At 36.5% G+C, this 17,393-nt stretch overlaps 2 protein-coding genes and 1 long non-coding RNA gene across 14 annotated transcripts; 1 reads left to right on the forward strand and 2 right to left on the reverse strand.

The window, feature by feature from the left end:
* Nucleotides 1-622: 622 nt before the first annotated feature.
* On the reverse strand, nucleotides 623-2,726 carry LOC112170607 (probable LRR receptor-like serine/threonine-protein kinase At3g47570). The gene is made up of 3 exons (XM_024307952.1): nucleotides 2,603-2,726; nucleotides 1,468-2,136; nucleotides 623-921 (listed from the first exon to the last, which is right to left on the reverse strand). Exons 1-3 carry the CDS (start codon nucleotides 2,724-2,726, stop codon nucleotides 623-625), a joined length of 1,092 nt encoding a protein of 363 aa, XP_024163720.1.
* Nucleotides 2,727-6,843: 4,117 nt separating this feature from the next.
* LOC112169089 lies at nucleotides 6,844-10,564 on the forward strand. Of its 12 annotated transcripts, none has more exons than XR_002924543.2 (6): nucleotides 6,845-7,667; nucleotides 7,953-8,056; nucleotides 8,594-8,666; nucleotides 9,652-9,727; nucleotides 9,911-10,062; nucleotides 10,268-10,564. XR_002924543.2 is itself a non-coding variant. In XM_024306045.2 (5 exons), the coding sequence occupies exons 1-5, from the start codon at nucleotides 7,095-7,097 to the stop codon at nucleotides 10,293-10,295; spliced, it is 405 nt and encodes a 134-aa protein (XP_024161813.1). In that variant the 5' UTR covers nucleotides 6,844-7,094; the 3' UTR covers nucleotides 10,296-10,564. The 12 variants fall into 12 exon arrangements, 3 of the variants coding, with proteins under 3 accessions (XP_024161813.1, XP_024161811.1, XP_024161814.1); XR_002924544.2 differs by having other exon boundaries at nucleotides 7,953-8,017; XR_005802370.1 differs by having other exon boundaries at nucleotides 7,953-8,017; nucleotides 9,986-10,062.
* Nucleotides 10,565-14,868: 4,304 nt separating this feature from the next.
* LOC112169092 lies at nucleotides 14,869-15,646 on the reverse strand. The gene is made up of 2 exons (XR_002924552.2): nucleotides 15,377-15,646; nucleotides 14,869-15,281 (listed from the first exon to the last, which is right to left on the reverse strand). It is a non-coding gene; the product is annotated as an uncharacterized LOC112169092 (long non-coding RNA).
* Nucleotides 15,647-17,393: the final 1,747 nt, after the last annotated feature.

A 17,393-nucleotide genomic window follows, 5' to 3' on the forward strand; every position in this document is an offset into this window, starting at 1 on the left:
AGGAGTAAATAAATTATGCTTTTGAAAGTCGGTGAGATGGTTGACGAGTAAGCGTCGGGTAAGGCGAGTAGGAATTCAACCAACGGGTAAGGAATAAGGTAAAATGAGAAATCGTAAACGCACGCACAAGTATATTTCAAAATTATGCAAAGATGTCATTATGAGCTACAAGGACCATATTGGATCAAGGGAGATGTTCGGGTCAAAGGTCGACTAACTTATTGGGCTAGGTTCACTAGCATACCCGTCTGTTGGGTGTTCAGAGTAAATTTTGGACTCTAACCTTATGCTATTCTTGGGCCCAAGGCCCAAGCCCAAACTATTTCCAAAAGTCTTTGGCCAAACAAAGGTCACGAAAAATTATCCCGTCTAAAAGTGACGTTCGGAATTTCACGGGGTCTACAAAAACATGATTATGCAATAGTAAGGAAGAATAAATAAATAAAAAAGAAATGAAAAAGAGCCAAAAAAAATATCATTTTGTTGCACACATCATAAAGAAGAAAATAACAGCACCTATTGTTCAGCTTCTTCTTGGCCTTTCTTGACAAATGTCAACACCAGTGTAAGCATCTTTTATATGGTGTAGCTTGCTGTGGACCTCCTCCATAGACATTCTATTTCATGGTGATTCTTCCGAGCATGCAAGTCCAATCTTAAGGGTTGGAAGTATGCACTTCCACACATAAGTGTTCATCTTGCTTAAATTCTCATTGTCAATGTTTTCTTCAACTGCTTCGATTTCATTATTGTAACCATTGATGTAGTTCACTACATTTTGTGATGTTGCAGGTGTTGTGTCTTCTAAAGTGGCAAGAAGAGTAGGATCTACAATCTGCATCACTCTTCCTGGTATGGCCATCTTGACAAAGTTATGGAGGTTTAAACCCTCTTTAAACATCTCGTCGATAGGTCTTCTTCCTGTGAACATTTGCAACACGAGCACCCCATAACTATATACATCCCCTTGTCTTGATGGCTCAACACCACTCGCATCCTCTGTGACTCACAAAACAATTTATATATTAGTTCTCGTTGTACAATTTAGAACCTAACTTCTATAGTATGAAAAGTTTCTTTGTTGATCATACTAGTATGAAAACTTTTTCATCATCAATGATTATTAATGTATGAACGTATTATACAAATGGATTCCATTTTTTGGGTTGAGACAGAAAGTGAGATAAACTTGATCATCAGTATCTTTTCTCTCTTTACAAAAAAAGGTCATTTATGTCTTGTATTAATATTACAATTTTTGAGATACATACCCTATCTTGCTTGCTAACTTGTACTAGGTCATTTGTTAGGGCTTAAAATTTAAGTTGGTTGTCATTGCCACTGTGCCACATTGAGCATAAGCTACCATGCTCCTATTTCTCTATTCTTTTGTCCGTATTTCTATTTATCTTCAATAAACATGTAGATAAAAATTTAAGAAATTATAAAGTAGTGGAAGATTATTACCAGGAGCAGCATAGACAATGGTTTCCTTTATTCCAATTGTGCTACTTTGATTTTGAGAGGAGTCTGTGGTCGTTGAGATGAGTCTTGCTGACCCAAAATCACCAACACGAGCAACCATGTCATCATCAAGAAGAACGTTGCTCGGCTTCATGTCGCAGTGAGTGATTTGTGGTTCACAATAGTCATGAAGATAACACAATGCAGAAGCCAAATCAATAGCAATATTCAGTCTTTGAAGAAGGTTCAGACCCCTTGACTGATTTTCTCTGTGCAACCACTCCTCTAAACTTCCATTTGACATATACTCAAAAACTAGAGTTTTGAAGTCATTACCATTGTAATCCGTGCTGGAGCAACATGTTAAGTTCTTCACAAGATTCATGTTCCGGATATTTCTCAGTGCATTGCATTTAGCCACAAAACTCTTGGAAGCACCTTTCTGTTGAAGGTTGAGGACCTTGATGGCAACAACGTTGCTTTCTTCTTGATTAAGAATCCGTTTGTATACAGAGCCAAAACCGCCTGATCCAATTTGATTGCTCGAAGAGAATCCGCCAGTAGCATGATGAAGTGTCTGGCATGAAACCTTTGGAAGGAAGTTAATTGATGACACTGCTATTAATGGTTTCGTCTTTTGAGTTTTTCTCCTCCAATAAAGAGCTAAGACCACTGCAAACAAAAGAGAGCATCCAGCGACCAAGGAAATTGTGAACTTTAGTTTGAAACCATGCAACTTTCTTTGCTATGGTACTTTGATGGGGCATGCTGGTAGCTGCAATTCTGAAACACCTCCACAAAGTTCGGTATTTCCATCGAATGATATTGCACTTGTGTTTCGAAAAACTCTTTCTTTCGGTACCTCACCCTCCAGATTATTGAACTTTCTTTCGGTTCAAATGGATCAAGAATGGAAGCCTCTGTAGGTCTTTTGGAATATGTCCTAACAAGTTATTTCGTGAAAGATCTAGCTATTGAAGACCTCTCAAAGTAGCCAAAGAAGAAGGTATGATTCTTGGAAAGTGGTTTCCTTGTAGGTCAAGAAATTCAAGGCTCAGACAACCTCCAATAATTTCTGGAATTCCTCTGGTCAAATTAATATCAGAGATGTCCAGTGTATTGATATTCTTCAACTTACCCACTTCTACAGGCAGAATGCCAGTTAGCGAGTTTTGCGATAAGTTGAGCAAGATAGAGAAGGAGGACAGACCAATGACTTGTGATGGTATATCTCCACTAAGCTTATTGTGTGATATATCCATCAGCTGCAAATTTTTGCAGTTACCAATCTTTGGAGGAATGCTTTCTTCTAATTCATTTTCTGATAAGCGGAGTTCAAACAATTGGGTGAGATTTCCTAAGGAAGATGGGATCCGGCCTGATAATCTATTGGAATTTAAATATAATCTTTGCAGTTTTGTAACTTCCCAAAAGAAGCTGGTATGATACCTGTGAACAAGTTTACGTCCAGGCTCAAGTGTATTAAATTGTTGAGATTTCCTAATGTTTCCAGAATCGTTCCCGCTATTTGATTGTCCCCAAGGTAGAGTTGAGTCAGTTGGGTTGAGAAATTAGCTACAGAGTTGGGTAAAACAACTCCAAACTTGTTAGTGTTCAAAGAAAACACCTCCAGTTTGCTGTAATTTGTCAAGAATGTTATAAATCCCAAATCATTTGATGAACTCGAAGTTGAGCACCTAGAGATTAGGAAATTTCCAAAACTAGCAGGAAGTTGGCCAACAAAATTATTTCCCGCAAAATCAAGCCCAAGAAGCTGAGAAGCATTGGAAAGTGAAGCTGGGATTTGTCCAGAGAATTCATTTCCGGCGAGGAACATTATTTGGAGATTAGGCATGTTTAGGCCTATACCAAGTGGAATACTGCCGTAAACTTATTATCCTCTATTGAGACGATATTCATAGATGATATGTTAAAAAGGGAGGGAGGGATCATTCCAGATAGAGTATTGATACCAATTGCAAGGATTGATAAGCTTCTCAATCGGCCTAGCACCTCTGGAACGGTGCCCACCAAATTGTTCATTGCCAAGGAAACTATAGTGAGTGATGAAAGATTCCCCTAGGAAGGTGGGATGGGTCCTGTCAGATTGTTTATCTCTAGACTGAGAAACACAAGCTTCATCAATGAGCCAATCTCTGAAGGAATTTTGCTGGTAAGGCGGTTTTCTCCAATATTTAAGATCCTCAGTTCCTCACACAAGGTCAGGTTGACTGGAATTCTCCCCTCCAACATGTTGTGACTGAGATCACACTACAAGAGAAAATAGCAAAAGCGAAGAATTTCATTGTGACAAACCAAAATTTGTCGCAAAAACTTGACAAATACGAGGAAATTTTAGTTATCGCACATAATCCCATCGGCGACAACCAGTTTATCGCATGAGGTAGGTATTTGTGAGACATTGACAGTTGTCGCCCATATGACATTATATGACACCTGATTCCTCGCAAAATGTCTATCAGGCGACAATTTCTACCAATTGTCTGTTAATGGTCATGTGACAACTTTAACTTCCTCGCAAAAGATTAATTGGGTGACGACTTATGTGGATTGTTACTTAATGTTTATGTCACAACTAGATTTTTGTCGCTGAAGACTGATTTAGCAACCACTTCTGTGAGTTGTCAATTAATGTTTATGTGACAACCTTAACTTCCTCGCTGAAAATCAATGTAGCGATAACTTTAACGGGTTGTCGCTTAATTTTAATGTGACAATACTAAGTCGATCTAACACAGTGACTCCAAAATATCGAAAAAATAAATTGCGAAGGACAGGTTATTAGCGTATTAGTTTTAAGTGATATTTAGGGTTTAGAGTTGACCTAGTAGATCGAGACCCAAATGATGACGAAAATAGCTGAAATTTTGACCATAACCATATTTTCTTATCATGATAACATCCAACAGCCGATTTTGATAAATCATATTTCCTCCACCAAGTTGCTCTTGGAAGGTATAATTTTCTAATACACTAAATAAACAAGTTAGACTACATTACTAGGCATCTAAGGATTTTGTGCGGTCTAAAAATTTGTAACTGAAAATCGGTAAATTTGAGATTACCCATCTATTTATAACGTATTAATAGATACTCTGTAAAAAAAAAAATAATCACCGTCGTCATTTCGACATCAGACAAGGCGGTCAACTCTTTATATACTTATACTTCCTTAATGGGAGCTATACCAGGAGGAGATAATCTTCTACAAATTTTTACATTAGTTTTGTTGACTTTGTCAAAGGGAACCCAAAGACTTCTTAGGCCCAAGATAAACCCCTTCAGCGCATGTGAAATGCTCCAACTGTGCATTGCAGCACAGTGCCTGGCCACTTTGACAGCTTTGAGGTTCGAACCTAAGTTGGGGAGCACACCCAACTAGGCAAGAACCACTAGGGCACTTGCAGTGGTTTACATTAATTTATATAGGCCATACCCACAAGAGTGTGAGAGCTGACATATCGAAAAAATAAATTGCGAAGGACAAGTTATGAGCATATTAGTTTTATGTGGTATTTAGGGTTTAGAGTTGACCTAGTAGATCGTGGCCCAAATAACGACAAAAATAGCTGAAATTTTGACCACATCCATATTTTCTTATCATGATAACATCTAGCGGCCGATTTTGATCAATTATATTTCCTCCACCAAGTTGCTCTTGGAAGGTATAATTTTGTAATACACCAAATAAATAAGTTAAACCACATTACTAGGCGTATAAGGATTTTGTGCGATCTAAAAATTCGTAACTAGAAATTAGTAAATTTAAGATTACCCATCTATTTATAGCGTATTAATAGGTATTCTGTAAAAAAAAATTAACCAGATCCGCCGTTATTTTGACATCAAACAAGACGGTTAACTCTTTATGTACTTATACTTCCCTAAGGGGAGCTATACCATGAGGAGATAAACTTCTACAAATTTTTACATTAGTTTATATAGGCCATACCCACGAGAGTGTGAGAGCTAACATATCGAAAAAATAAATTGCGAAGGATAGGTTATTAACATATTAGTTTTATGTGGTATTTAAGGTTTAGAGTTGACCCAATAGATCGAGACCCAAACGATGATGAAAATAGCTGAAATTTTGATCATAACCATATCTTCTTATCACGATAACATCCAACGGTCGATTTTGATAAATTATTTTTCCTCCACCATGTTTCTCATAGAAGGTATAATCTTGTAAAAATTTAAAAATATTTATATATTAGACTTGCTTAAAAGGTTTGAGATTTATTATGTAATCTCGATAATTATATTAGATGTTTATTTTTTTTTTTTCCAGATTAACCTTTCATCGCGTTGTCGCTTTTGAAAGTCCACATATTCCTATATGTAATGAACAAGTTATACAACACTAGTAGGCACATTTATCTTACTTTCTAAAAACGAAATCAAAATTGATTATTTTTCTCTTTTGACCTTATAGATGTATACACCAAGTAGTTACATACGTCATGTGTGAAATTATTGGCATGGTTGTTGGTGGATACAACATTAGTCAACCTGATAGTTATAAAAATAACTTTGGATTGACTAAGTGGATCAAAGTCAAAACATCGACAAATTTGGCTGATTTTCTTACAAAAAGCATAATACATTGCACTCATCTATTCCAGCAGTCGGGTTCTCTGTATCCATATGTCTCAATGGGGTTTCCCTTTGAGGAACCTAATATATATAGATATTTTTTTTTAATAAATTTAATTACGGTTGACCAAGTGGATCGAAGTCGATACTATGATTAAATTGGCTGAATTTTTTTTTATCACATCCATAAAACAATGTAATACACTCATCTAACGATCAGCTTCTCCAATTTAAGCTTTCATCGCTTTGTCACTTTTGAGAGTCCACATATTCTTATATGTAATGAACATGTTATATAACACTAGTAGACACATTGATATTACTTTCTAATAACCAAATTGATATTTAGATGTATCGACCGAGTAGTTACACATGTTGTTTGAAATTATTGGCATGATTGTTGGCGAATACGGCATCGGTCAACCTAATAGTTACAAAATTAACACTTCGGTTATAAACTTAATAATAAGTCTCGACGAGGTTATCCTTAGAGTAATCTAATATATATTTATAGTACTGTTATAAAATTATGGCAGACTAAATTGATCGAAGTCGATCTAAAAACAAAATTAACTGAATTTTCTACAATAGACATAAGTATTACAATTATCTCATCCAGTGATCGGTAATTAACTAATTACTGACCGGAACCAATGTACAATCAAAATCACATGTAGTGACAATCATAAGTCTTAGAGAATGCTAGTGTTAAAAAAAAAAAAATTACTTGCTTATAAGAACGAATTGGACAAGGCATTCAATTTTAACATTTCAACATCCCTCGTTCGGCAGCTTGTGCAATATCACTTCCCTCCAACTCATTTCATTTCTCTTCCCATCACCACAGTCCTGTCGCGTTCCTTCAACCTCCACAGCTCCACTTGCACAATCGCCACCGTCTTCAAAACCTGCGCCTCTCTTTCTCTCGGAGCTCAGATCCAAAGTCTGAGCAAAGCAAATTCGCTCAGCATCAATGGGGTAATCCTTCTCTCCATTTCAATTTGTAGGTAATGGGTAAAACCCAAATTGGGGTTTCTTTTAGATCTGTGGATGAACACGCACCAAGTTTTGAAGACACGAGCCCAGCACCTGTAATTGACGGTGGTGGAGGAGTCAGAAGCATCAGGACGCAGAGCAAGGTCTAGAGGCAAATTTTGTCGTTGAAATTTTGTTTGTTTTATTAACTATATTCTTCGTGATTAATAGAATCAGAAGGATTATTCCTTTAATTTTTAAGCAAATCTAGTTGATGCTGATTTGCCTTATAAGATTTGCTTAGCTTGGAATGTGGTTTGAGGTTATTGGTTCAGCCAGACGTTGATGTATGGTCTTGATGTGCTGTTGGCTTTTTTGCTAAATATAGTTTACATTATGGTTTGACCGAAAGTGTTGATTGTTAGTTTGTGTCTAGAATTGTAGAGGTTGTTTGTATTCGGAATTTTGAGAATTGCATATCATTGACTGTCTTGAAATGTTCTCTTCTGCCTGTAATGATTACGAGGTGAAATGTTTGATCGATTTTGAGTCCTTGATCTTACTTTGAAGAAGAAGAAGAATCACGCAGACACTTAGAAAGTTTTGAGGTTAGTCACAGTCCAAATTTGAGGCATGCATATATATATATATATATTCCTTTGCTGCCTTTTGTGGATGCATATCATCTTCTTCAAAACCAAGCATCAATTCATTATGAATTGGATCCTTCTGCTGTAAATTCAGGATCTTTAAATACCTGTTTCGGATTTTGAAATTGCTTGAGAATGCAAGACTGGACCTGTCTATGGTTTCTTACGAGTATATCTAGGTGGGTTGTTAGCTTCTAATATATGAAATTACGTGTGCTCATAGGTGACTGGTTGTGACTGCAGGTGCTAAATAAGATAAGTGCTACTTCACCAAATCTCCCTGCTGTTTCTTCACTACTGCTTCTAAGGTTGCTTTGGAATGTTAATCTTTCTTGGTGTTTTGATTGGTATTCCTTTTTCACCAAATTTGCTTATTCTGTCTGTGAAAATGGCTTGATCTCAAATTGGGTTTTTGTGGTTTGCACTTTTGCAGTGATATTGATACTAAGATTTGTAATTTCTTGTGGAAAGTTACAAACCGATATTTAGTTTTTTACTTTGGAATCAGTTTGAATTTTTTCTCACCTAGAAAATTGAAGATCATGTACCTTACTTTTATCTCAAAACTTTTTTTCCTTTTATGTTCTGTATTTTGAAACAATTGCTATGTCTGTTAGAAAAGTTTCATGTATTGTGCAACTTTCAGTGCGCACGATTAGTTGAGAGACTGTCCCACTTGTAGGACCAAACTATTTTATATAAGAAAGCTAAAGTTTTTGTACAACTATAGTTACTGGTTGTTATTACCATATTTTTGTTATTTGGTTGGAGAAATTTTTGAATTCAAATATGCAAATTCAATGTATTGGTAGCTACTGCAAAAACATTTCACCAATCTGTCTACTGGTTTAACGAACTTGAAACTTTTTCCTGTGTACCTGCAGGAGCAGTATGAGTATTGCTGAAGCATTGCGATTGCAGGTAGAACTCCAAAAGCAGCTTCATGAACAACTTGAGGTATGCAGTTGGAAGCCATGCACTATCTTTATGTCTCTGAGCTGGTTGTTGGTTGGGATCTGTTTACAAGATTTTGTAGAGATTCGGAATATATAGAAATTTATGTGCCATAGTCTAGTCTTGAGAATAACTAATGATTTCTTCTGATTTGCTTCTTCTATACAAACTATATGCTACTATTATGACTTGCATAATACAAATTTCCAGATAGAGTTTTGCTTTACAGTTACAGAGTTTGGTTATGATGTGATACTTACATATCAAAGTTGAGATGACTGCTCTTGAGCGATAGCGAGCTTTGCTGACTGAAACCAAGCCTTAGTAGGTTTAGATCAAGTAGCTTTGGCAATTTAAAGCCACCAACTGTGGGGTTTATGAGTCAGAAGTAGTAAAGTTGGGCGGTTGAGCTGATGATCCAATGAATTGTATTTCATAGAGTTCTGGGGTATATTTATAACTGTGTACGCCTATATACAGCTTTGACCCCATTCTACATCACCCAATCTTTCTCTTGGTTCTTATGGCTTTTCTTCACTTTATTTGGAACAAGCTGACTTAAATCTTTACCTGAGATGATCCTCTTGTTTATTACTTTTATATTTCCAGTCCTAAACAAACCCAAAATGACTGTTATTCAAGTGATGCCAAACCCATCAGTCAAATGATGATGTTATTCATGAATGCCAAACCCATCATCTTCAGTTGATGAGCCTTTTTTTTGTTCTGTTTTTGTTCTTGGCTAGATAAGTAGTTTATTGCACGTACTTTGTGGTACCATTTGTGTGTTTTCAGTTTTTTTGTTTTCTGTTCAGTGCACTTCTATGTTGGTTTTGATAAGACCAGCTTTTAAATAGTTTGACAGATTAGTGCAAAAAAAATACACTAGAAAGACCCATCTCTTGTTCGAGTTACTTAGAAAAGTGATGATCATTTCCATTTAGATATGCAGCTAGAAACACTGATGCATGTTTTCTCTTCGTTACAGAATTTCATTCTAGGTTAATTGTTAGCTCGGTGGATGGGAATACTCGTAAAATACACAAGAAAAGAACTAAGAATAGGTATTCCACCTAAGAAGCTAGTCAATACATGCATCTAAGCTTATTACAAATTTTGTCTGGTTATCTAGGCTTATATCTCATGCACATTCATTGGGAATTTGCAATTGCTACAGGCAAATATTCCTATTAAAATAACTTGTTACCTTTTCTCTTACTGCTAATATAGTCTCTGCTTTGTTGAAGGAATGGTTGGTATATCTGTTGTCATTGATTGCAAGGTCATTGCACACAACTAATATACTGATGGTTGATTCATAGCGTCACCAATTTTTTTCTGGGATAGATTGGAGTGCAAGGTCAAACAAAATACTTACTTCATATCAGGATTGGAACTTGTAAGTACCTTGATTGAGATATTTTTTATTATGTGATAATTTTAAATTGACATGGTATCTGCCCTCCCTCCCTCCCTCTCTCTCTCTCTCTCTCTCTCTCTCTCTCTCTCTCTCTCAGATGATTTTAAATTGACTATATTGACACTCTTAGATGATTTTAAATTGACTATATTGACACCCTTATTTGTCTTCTATCATTTGGAAGGAGAAGATTTCCTTGTACCTTCTTTTAAGAGGAAAAAAGTTCGCATCGAATGAATCTCTGATCCATACGAGAGGGAAAAGAGGCAAACTGGCATTGAAAGCCTTTTTTTTTTAGGCATTGGAGGAATCTGGATGTTGAAACACTTTGTAAAAGAGATGGCATGGTGACCAAATCCAGAGCTCTTGTCATCACTGGAGTAGAAATGAAATGTGGTAGTTTTTCAGAAGTTTGATGGGAATGTTAAACACTGAATTCAGCACCAAGTTATCAATATGATTGAAGCCTGGTCCCCGTATATATAGATGCTTTAATCTGGTCATATCAAGTACTTACACTAACTTTGAAGTTAGGATAAGCAAAATAATGAAAACAGCCAATTTCCTCTTTAGACAACGTTTATCTCTAACATGTACTAGAATTGAAGTTCTTTACCTCCAAATGCAATTACATAATATCTGCAAGTGTGCAAGTTCAACTCTTGTTCAAGCTATTACGTTGAGTTTATACATATCTATACGCAAGGAAGTAATTTATACACAAGTTCTATACAATGAAAGTAGTTTAAACATGACTTCTACAAGGAAAATATTACATGAAAGGAATAGATCCACAACAAGATTAAGGAATTCTGTATATGGATTTCTGCACAAACCAGCACAAGGTTTGTGCTTGTAAGCAAGGTAGTCTTGAACAACAATTAAACATGAACATTCCAAGAAAGGCTCCGGTAAAACATTACAAAACTGACATGGCGGAATTTGGTTGGAATTTGCTTTCCCAAAATTCGCTTTTGGATTGGAGCAGTTATACATCAGATGCATCCCAACATGGCTATTAATCTCAATTTGTTCAAGACACTACATTTTCTCCTTCTGAAGTTATGATGTAACTCGAGGGCAAATTGTCAACAAGAGCAAGTAACAATAAGAGATCTCAAGTACCTGCAGCAAAAGCAAGAAATTGATGTATTAATTCAAAAACATGAATGCTTTAACTAATAACGAAATCACAAGTTAACATATCATCTGTATTATTAGTTTATTATGAAAAAATAAAATGAACTCAGTGCATATAAACATCCAGAGACGGATGAGTTCACAAACCATAAAAGGAAAGATAACCCAAGGCCCAAGCTCATATCCACAAAATGCTAGACAAAACTAGCAAACACAAACTAGAAGAACATATAAATGGAGAAAGAAACGAAGACTTAAATTTCATAACATACTTCTATTATAGTTAAACAACCCAACTTGGAGGAAAACAAGGAAAGGAATACTTTCCCACATCTCACTTATATTGACAATGGAGGAAATATGGTTCTCCCATTTACCCTACTACAGTACAAATTTAACAACATAGGAAAGCTAAATATAGCAAATTGATCTCAAATTGTGATTGACGCCATTATATCAATATCTCCTGGCTACAAAAGTGACTTCACAGACAAGGAAGTCTAATTCAGCCTCACAAGAACAGGTTACTACTAATTAAGGAAAGCTCATAAAAAATACTTTGTGAATACTTAAGTTGCATCTTTTGTTTCTTCAAATGGTATAAGGTCATAAGTCACAACAAGCATAGCTACATCATCATTATCGTTTTACAAGAAATTTACATGCAGCTTTTACAACATAATGAGTTGGGTCATGTATGACACAAGTATTCTCTGATTTTTATATGACTAGCTTCCAAGGACAAAAATAAACTTATAAGAATAACAAATTTAGTCGATTCATCTTGAGATCTAGAGGAACAATAGCAACATTTGCAATGATTAAGTGTTCAAACCTGTCTATGTGGTAAAGATGTTTCCAATCTTTAGGCACTTTGTTATGTGGTAAATGAATGCCAAAGAACACGGTCTAACAGTAGCAATTGATTACATAGTTGCAGCTCTGTAGATATCCCACCGCTAACTAATGACTAAAGCAACCTTTTTAGACCAATCCGGCACATGTTGTATCATGTTTTTATTAGTACAATATGGTCTACCAAGATTCTAAAACTTCTACATAAGATGAGAAAATTATGATGGTGTAAAATAAGGTCTGCAGAACACATATTTCACACCAGTGGATAATAATATTTGAGAAGGCAAACAAATCACAGTGGTGCTGAACAAGTACAAAGGACTAAAAGAAATGAACAAAAACAAATAGGACAGGACATACAGACGAAGTAAGACTAAAAAGCCCATGGACAGAAATGCGTTGTGATCTCGTTTCTGTATCCCCTGTTCCAAGCTGTCCATATTCATTGTTAAAAGTGCCCCCCCCCCCCCCCCAAGCCCATGGACAGAAATGCGTTGTGATCTCGTTTTTGTATCCCCTGTTCCAAGCTGTCCATATTCATTGTTAAAAGTGCCATCTGCTTTCTGGTGCGCCCCCCCCCCCCCCCGGGGGTTTGGGGGTTATTTTTGGGGGGGGGGGGGGGGGTCGTCGTGCGTGAAATGCCCCCTATTAAAGAGCTTGTCTGCTACTCAGAGGACTAATATATCTGCTACTCAGAGGACTAATATATATATATATATATATATATATATATATATATATATCCATCACTCGTCTCAGACCAAAAACTGAACTCTAGCAAAATCATTTACAAGCAAGAGCTTTGTAACCACTTTGCACAGCAACATATAGCAGAACACATTCGACCTCTTATCATGTAGAAAATAACTAGAAATGTTCTCATGTCTCTAGCAAATGTTTAAAACTACGCATGCAAATAAAGCTCTAAGTTGCATAGGTTGCTGAAATTTGCACAAGGGTAATTGGCTGGGTTTCACATATGCAGTTGCAGTCAAAGACAGCATATCCCCACGGAAGTCACAAAACACAAAACCCTAAGAATTAGCCATTGTTGGAAGTGAACCTATTCAAAGAGGTAAAATGCATGAGACATTTGCCAAAAAATTGCATTTGGATCATTTATTCAAACAGCTAATGTGCACACTAATGTTTGATTCCTAAAAGATCCAATGAATCAAAATTTTCTAACATATAGGTTGATTCATTGCCCACAAATTTTCTAACCCATCTCTCTGATTTTGTATAAAAAGAGGAAAGAAGCTTACCTTTGAATTTGATTGCAGCTCTGGGAGCAACCCCTATAACTTGGCATATGTAAGCAAATGTTTAAATATAAGCAAAGTGAGAATTCCCGGGGTTTGTAAAAATGGGATTAAAAAGAGTTTTAATGACCTGCTTTGGGATTCAAGAGCAGTGAGAATTCCCAGGAATTGTAAAGATATCAAAAAAATGACAACCCATATTGGTCAATTTTAATTCACTCAAAATGTACAAATGCCTCATGTAATCAAAAGCAAACTATGCTACCCATCAAAAACAAAGAGCTAACCATCAAAATTGATCAAGTGATAGTTACAAAAACAATAAAGAAGATAAATTAATTAGAAGAGGTGGTGGAACCTGATCCCATTCCCATCATGAAAACCCAGCAGCCTAAGCTTAAGACCCAGCTTTTCTCACCATCATCTTTCTCATCTTCTGGTTTGTAATCAACACAACCGATAATCATTTATAGGACATTTAATCATTGAATTGAATTGATCGAATTTTTAGGGTTCAGGAAGTACGTGTTTATCGGATGCACACTTTCTGCTTTGCAGGATGAGGGATGACGAGGGAGAAGACTTCAACTGTGCTCTGTTTGCAGGTTGATGGTTTCTTCTAACAGGACCTTTTATCTCCTCCTCCTCGACATTCAGCTGCCTCTCTCCTTCTCCCCTAAAAGCCCCTGTGGTAACTTCATACTTTACAGTTTCAACTTCCCTGTCCTATGTTAGTTGACGCGGTCAATCTAACAGAAATCCCGACGGCATCTGTTGGTCTACAATTCAGTTGGTTCATTGCAGACAAGGTCTTCACAAATTCAAGTAAGATATGTCTCTCAGGTTTTAAGCTTGGTTTTTCAAGTTTGAGTAGATGTAGAAGCTTGTCCTACTCAAATAAGGACTGGACTGATAGGTTTTGAAATCTTTCCTTGTCAAAGGTTTTCTAAACATAGGAAATGCAGCCCTCACCCCAAAACCAAGCTTCTAAAAAAAGCACGTGTCTAGAGCTTATCACTAGAAATTTTCTACATATAGAAACTGCTGCTCATTCTAATTTTGGTATGTGTGAATGTTGGCATGCCTGTTTATTCCAGGCTTGGTTATGTATTGCTCTTAGCAGCCACAGCTCACACATAGCTAAACATTGTTATTACACTTTCCTGCTATGTTTTCCAGATAAATCGACATTGACAAAGAGCTAACTCTTCCCATCTGTATCTGCACTTTCCACTAGTTGATCCTTAAGTGCTACAGCTGTTAAATGTTTGAATTAAGTGTATCTTCACAATAAATGTTTGAATTAGCACCACTGACTACTAAATCATATGCTATTGTTTTTTCCTTTACCATTAATTTCACTTCATATCCATCTAGAGTATATTCATAGATTACAAAGAACCATGACCTCTGTTGAATCCAGTAACTTATAGCAATTCATACGTCAAGCACCATATATGGTTTTAACCTTTATTTTTTTTTCATTTCCTTTAAAAAAACAGGACATAAGAGCATGCAAATGATGTTGAGTTCATATGGAAATGAAATCAATAAAAGCATCTTAACAACCAAATACATAAAAAATTGTATATAATGCCTTCAACACCCACAAAAACGCCAGCATTAGCACCCCATTACCAGAAAACCCCACCTACACCAACAATTCAGCTATAAAAATCCCAGCTTTTCCGAAACCAAAATTTCTGATTAACAAGTATACAATGAATGTTTTCCAACTTGGTGGGGATTGCAACGGGGTCCTGGCTCGCTTCAACACTCTACTCTGAACAAACCTGACCAACAGATCCAAGCTCTTATCTTCCTCATCATCGTCGTCTCCGTCTCTGTCTTCATCGTCGTCCTCAAAACCATAGGGCCGGTCAATCTCGGAGTTTATGGAGCGGCTCGGGGATCATCGACGAAGCTATCGGCGCCGCCCTGTGAGAAATTGGAGACACAAAGAGTTAGCGAACCATCAGAGGAGATTCAAAGATTGAGCGACTGAGAGGGAAAGAGAGAGAGAGAGAGAGTACCGGAGGGTAATTAGGGTTTCGTCGAGTGGCTTTGGCGCAATGAAATTGAGGAGTGAATCGTTTGGTTTTGAGAAACGGAGTGAGATTGTGAGGGAGATGAAGCTGTGATTGATGCGGTGGTTTTGATTGAGGGAAGACAGCTCTTGCGCGCCGGTTTCTATTGATCCTGGTCGTTGGTGTTAAATTGCTTTGACACCAACGGATCAGATTTCAATGTTTAGAACTTCATAGTTCCGAATTATGAGTAATCATTCTATGGTTCATAAATGTTAGGCGATATTAAGTTCAATATATGAGCGATTGATCATTCTTTAGTTTGTATATATTATGTGACAATGTCAAGCAGTGGCCGATTCAGGAATGAAAACTTGGTGAGGTTAGAGCTTCTTAACCAAAAAAAAATAAAAAATAGGGCGATAGAAATTGATTAACACCATGCCCACAAAGAACTCTTGCAAGTTGCAATGGACAACAGATTTCATGTATAAGAGCTCAAGCATGAATAAGAGAAAAAACAAGAGAGAAGCATGAGTTAGAAGGAAAACACGTCATTTATTGATTACCATACAAACAAAAAGACTCAATTTTGTTCCTTTGATTTAAAGCTACTACAAAAGTTTCAGTTTTTATCGATCACTATACAAACAAAAACACACATTTATAATCAAACACAAGATATGAAAGCAAAGCTGCTCTGTACCTCTATTGTCGCGATAAAACACGTGTCCTTACTAGCTCTTTAATTGACAAACATGTTAAAACTAGTTCAATAACATCACCTGGCAAGTTGCTAATTCTATCCAACTCCATTCTCAGTTCGGAATTGGACTTGTGTCTTTTCTTTTGCTTAATATTAATCACTTCCCTTTATTCATAAATAGGATGATATATATATATATTATTAGGCAAGGGTCGCTACAGATGCACCAGAATATAATTTTATGTAAGAGTTGAAATTATAATTGGCTGGTGTTATACTTTTAACAAAGCTTCCTTTGTCAAACCAAAATTACTTTTAACAAAGCTTAAGCTTGGTTTTGATATCAGCAAAGAGCAAATTTCCTGCATACCATTAACTTTCAAAAATTGAAGAAATACAGAAAAACAAAACTAGGTCATAAACATGAACGTAATAACCCAGAGCTTTAATCAAGAATTAAAATCAAAGCTTGAGTGAAATATAGAAGAAGAAGCTTTAAAGACCGATAAGAGGAGAGTGGGCTCTTGGACAGTATGATGGAGAGTTAGAGAAGAGTGGAGTCGTGGAGAGACCGAATCTATTTCATTCCTGCACCCACTAATCGATGAGAGTGGAGTCGGGGAAAGCATGACGGAGTAGCCGAAAAGAGTAAAGACCGATCTCCAGTTATGGGTGGGGCTTCAACAACCAAACGAAATAGTTTCATATATAGTATATGTAGGTAACTTTTTTTTCTCAAAATTCCCGGTAGGGCTTGAGCCCTACCTATCATTGCTTTGGATCCGCTCCTGATGTCAAGTAGTGATTCTACAAGATCAATCTATTTCTATAGGTTTTCTTTTGAGAAATGAAGATGGTTATCCTCTTTTGGATGCTTCAAAGAAGCTTAGTTATGCTTTGGTTGTTGAGGCAACTACTTTTAGGGATGCTTTACATTTAGCTCAGTTCTATAACTTTTCCAATGCCTGAGTGGAAGGAGATTCAAAACTTCTATATTATTGACTGTGTTTTGGCCTTTTGGGGAAACTTTCAGTCCCTTGGAGAATCGAGGCTCTAGTTGCAAACATCAAAGCTTTGGCTTCTTCCTTTTCCTTCCTTTAGTTTCGACACATTTATCATGAGGCCAACTTTGTTGTAAATAAGTTAGCAAGTTTTAATCTAAAGGAACAGAGATGTTGCTGTTTGGCATAATCGCCTCCCCCTCTCTGTGTCCCAGGCGTTCCACTTGAATCAGCTAAGTGGGGAAATAGCTAAGGAGTTTGTACTATAGTTTTGTTTCTGATTGTTGTTTCTTGGATCAAAAAAAAAAAAAAGGAG

Source organism: Rosa chinensis, chromosome 6 (genome assembly GCF_002994745.2).
Source record: "Rosa chinensis cultivar Old Blush chromosome 6, RchiOBHm-V2, whole genome shotgun sequence".
NCBI classification, from domain to species: Eukaryota; Viridiplantae; Streptophyta; class Magnoliopsida; order Rosales; family Rosaceae; genus Rosa; species Rosa chinensis.

Excerpts from the sequence above, each read along its gene's own strand:
- LOC112170607 (XM_024307952.1), bottom strand. The coding sequence starts at position 2,726 with ATGGATATATCACACAATAAGCTTAGTGGAGATATACCATCACAAGTC. Across the intron at positions 2,137-2,602 it reads CATTCTGCCTGTAGAAGTGG|TGGTCTTAGCTCTTTATTGG; the intron begins GTAAGTTGAAGA and ends TTTTGTTTGCAG. Across the intron at positions 922-1,467 it reads CATTGTCTATGCTGCTCCTG|GAAGAAGACCTATCGACGAG; the intron begins GTAATAATCTTC and ends AAATGTTCACAG.
- LOC112169089 (XM_024306043.2), top strand. The coding sequence starts at position 7,095 with ATGGGTAAAACCCAAATTGGGGTTTCTTTTAGATCTGTGGATGAACAC. Across the intron at positions 8,057-8,593 it reads CTTTCTTGGTGTTTTGATTG|GAGCAGTATGAGTATTGCTG; the intron begins GTATTCCTTTTT and ends GTGTACCTGCAG. Across the intron at positions 10,063-10,267 it reads TCATATCAGGATTGGAACTT|GAGAAGATTTCCTTGTACCT; the intron begins GTAAGTACCTTG and ends ATCATTTGGAAG.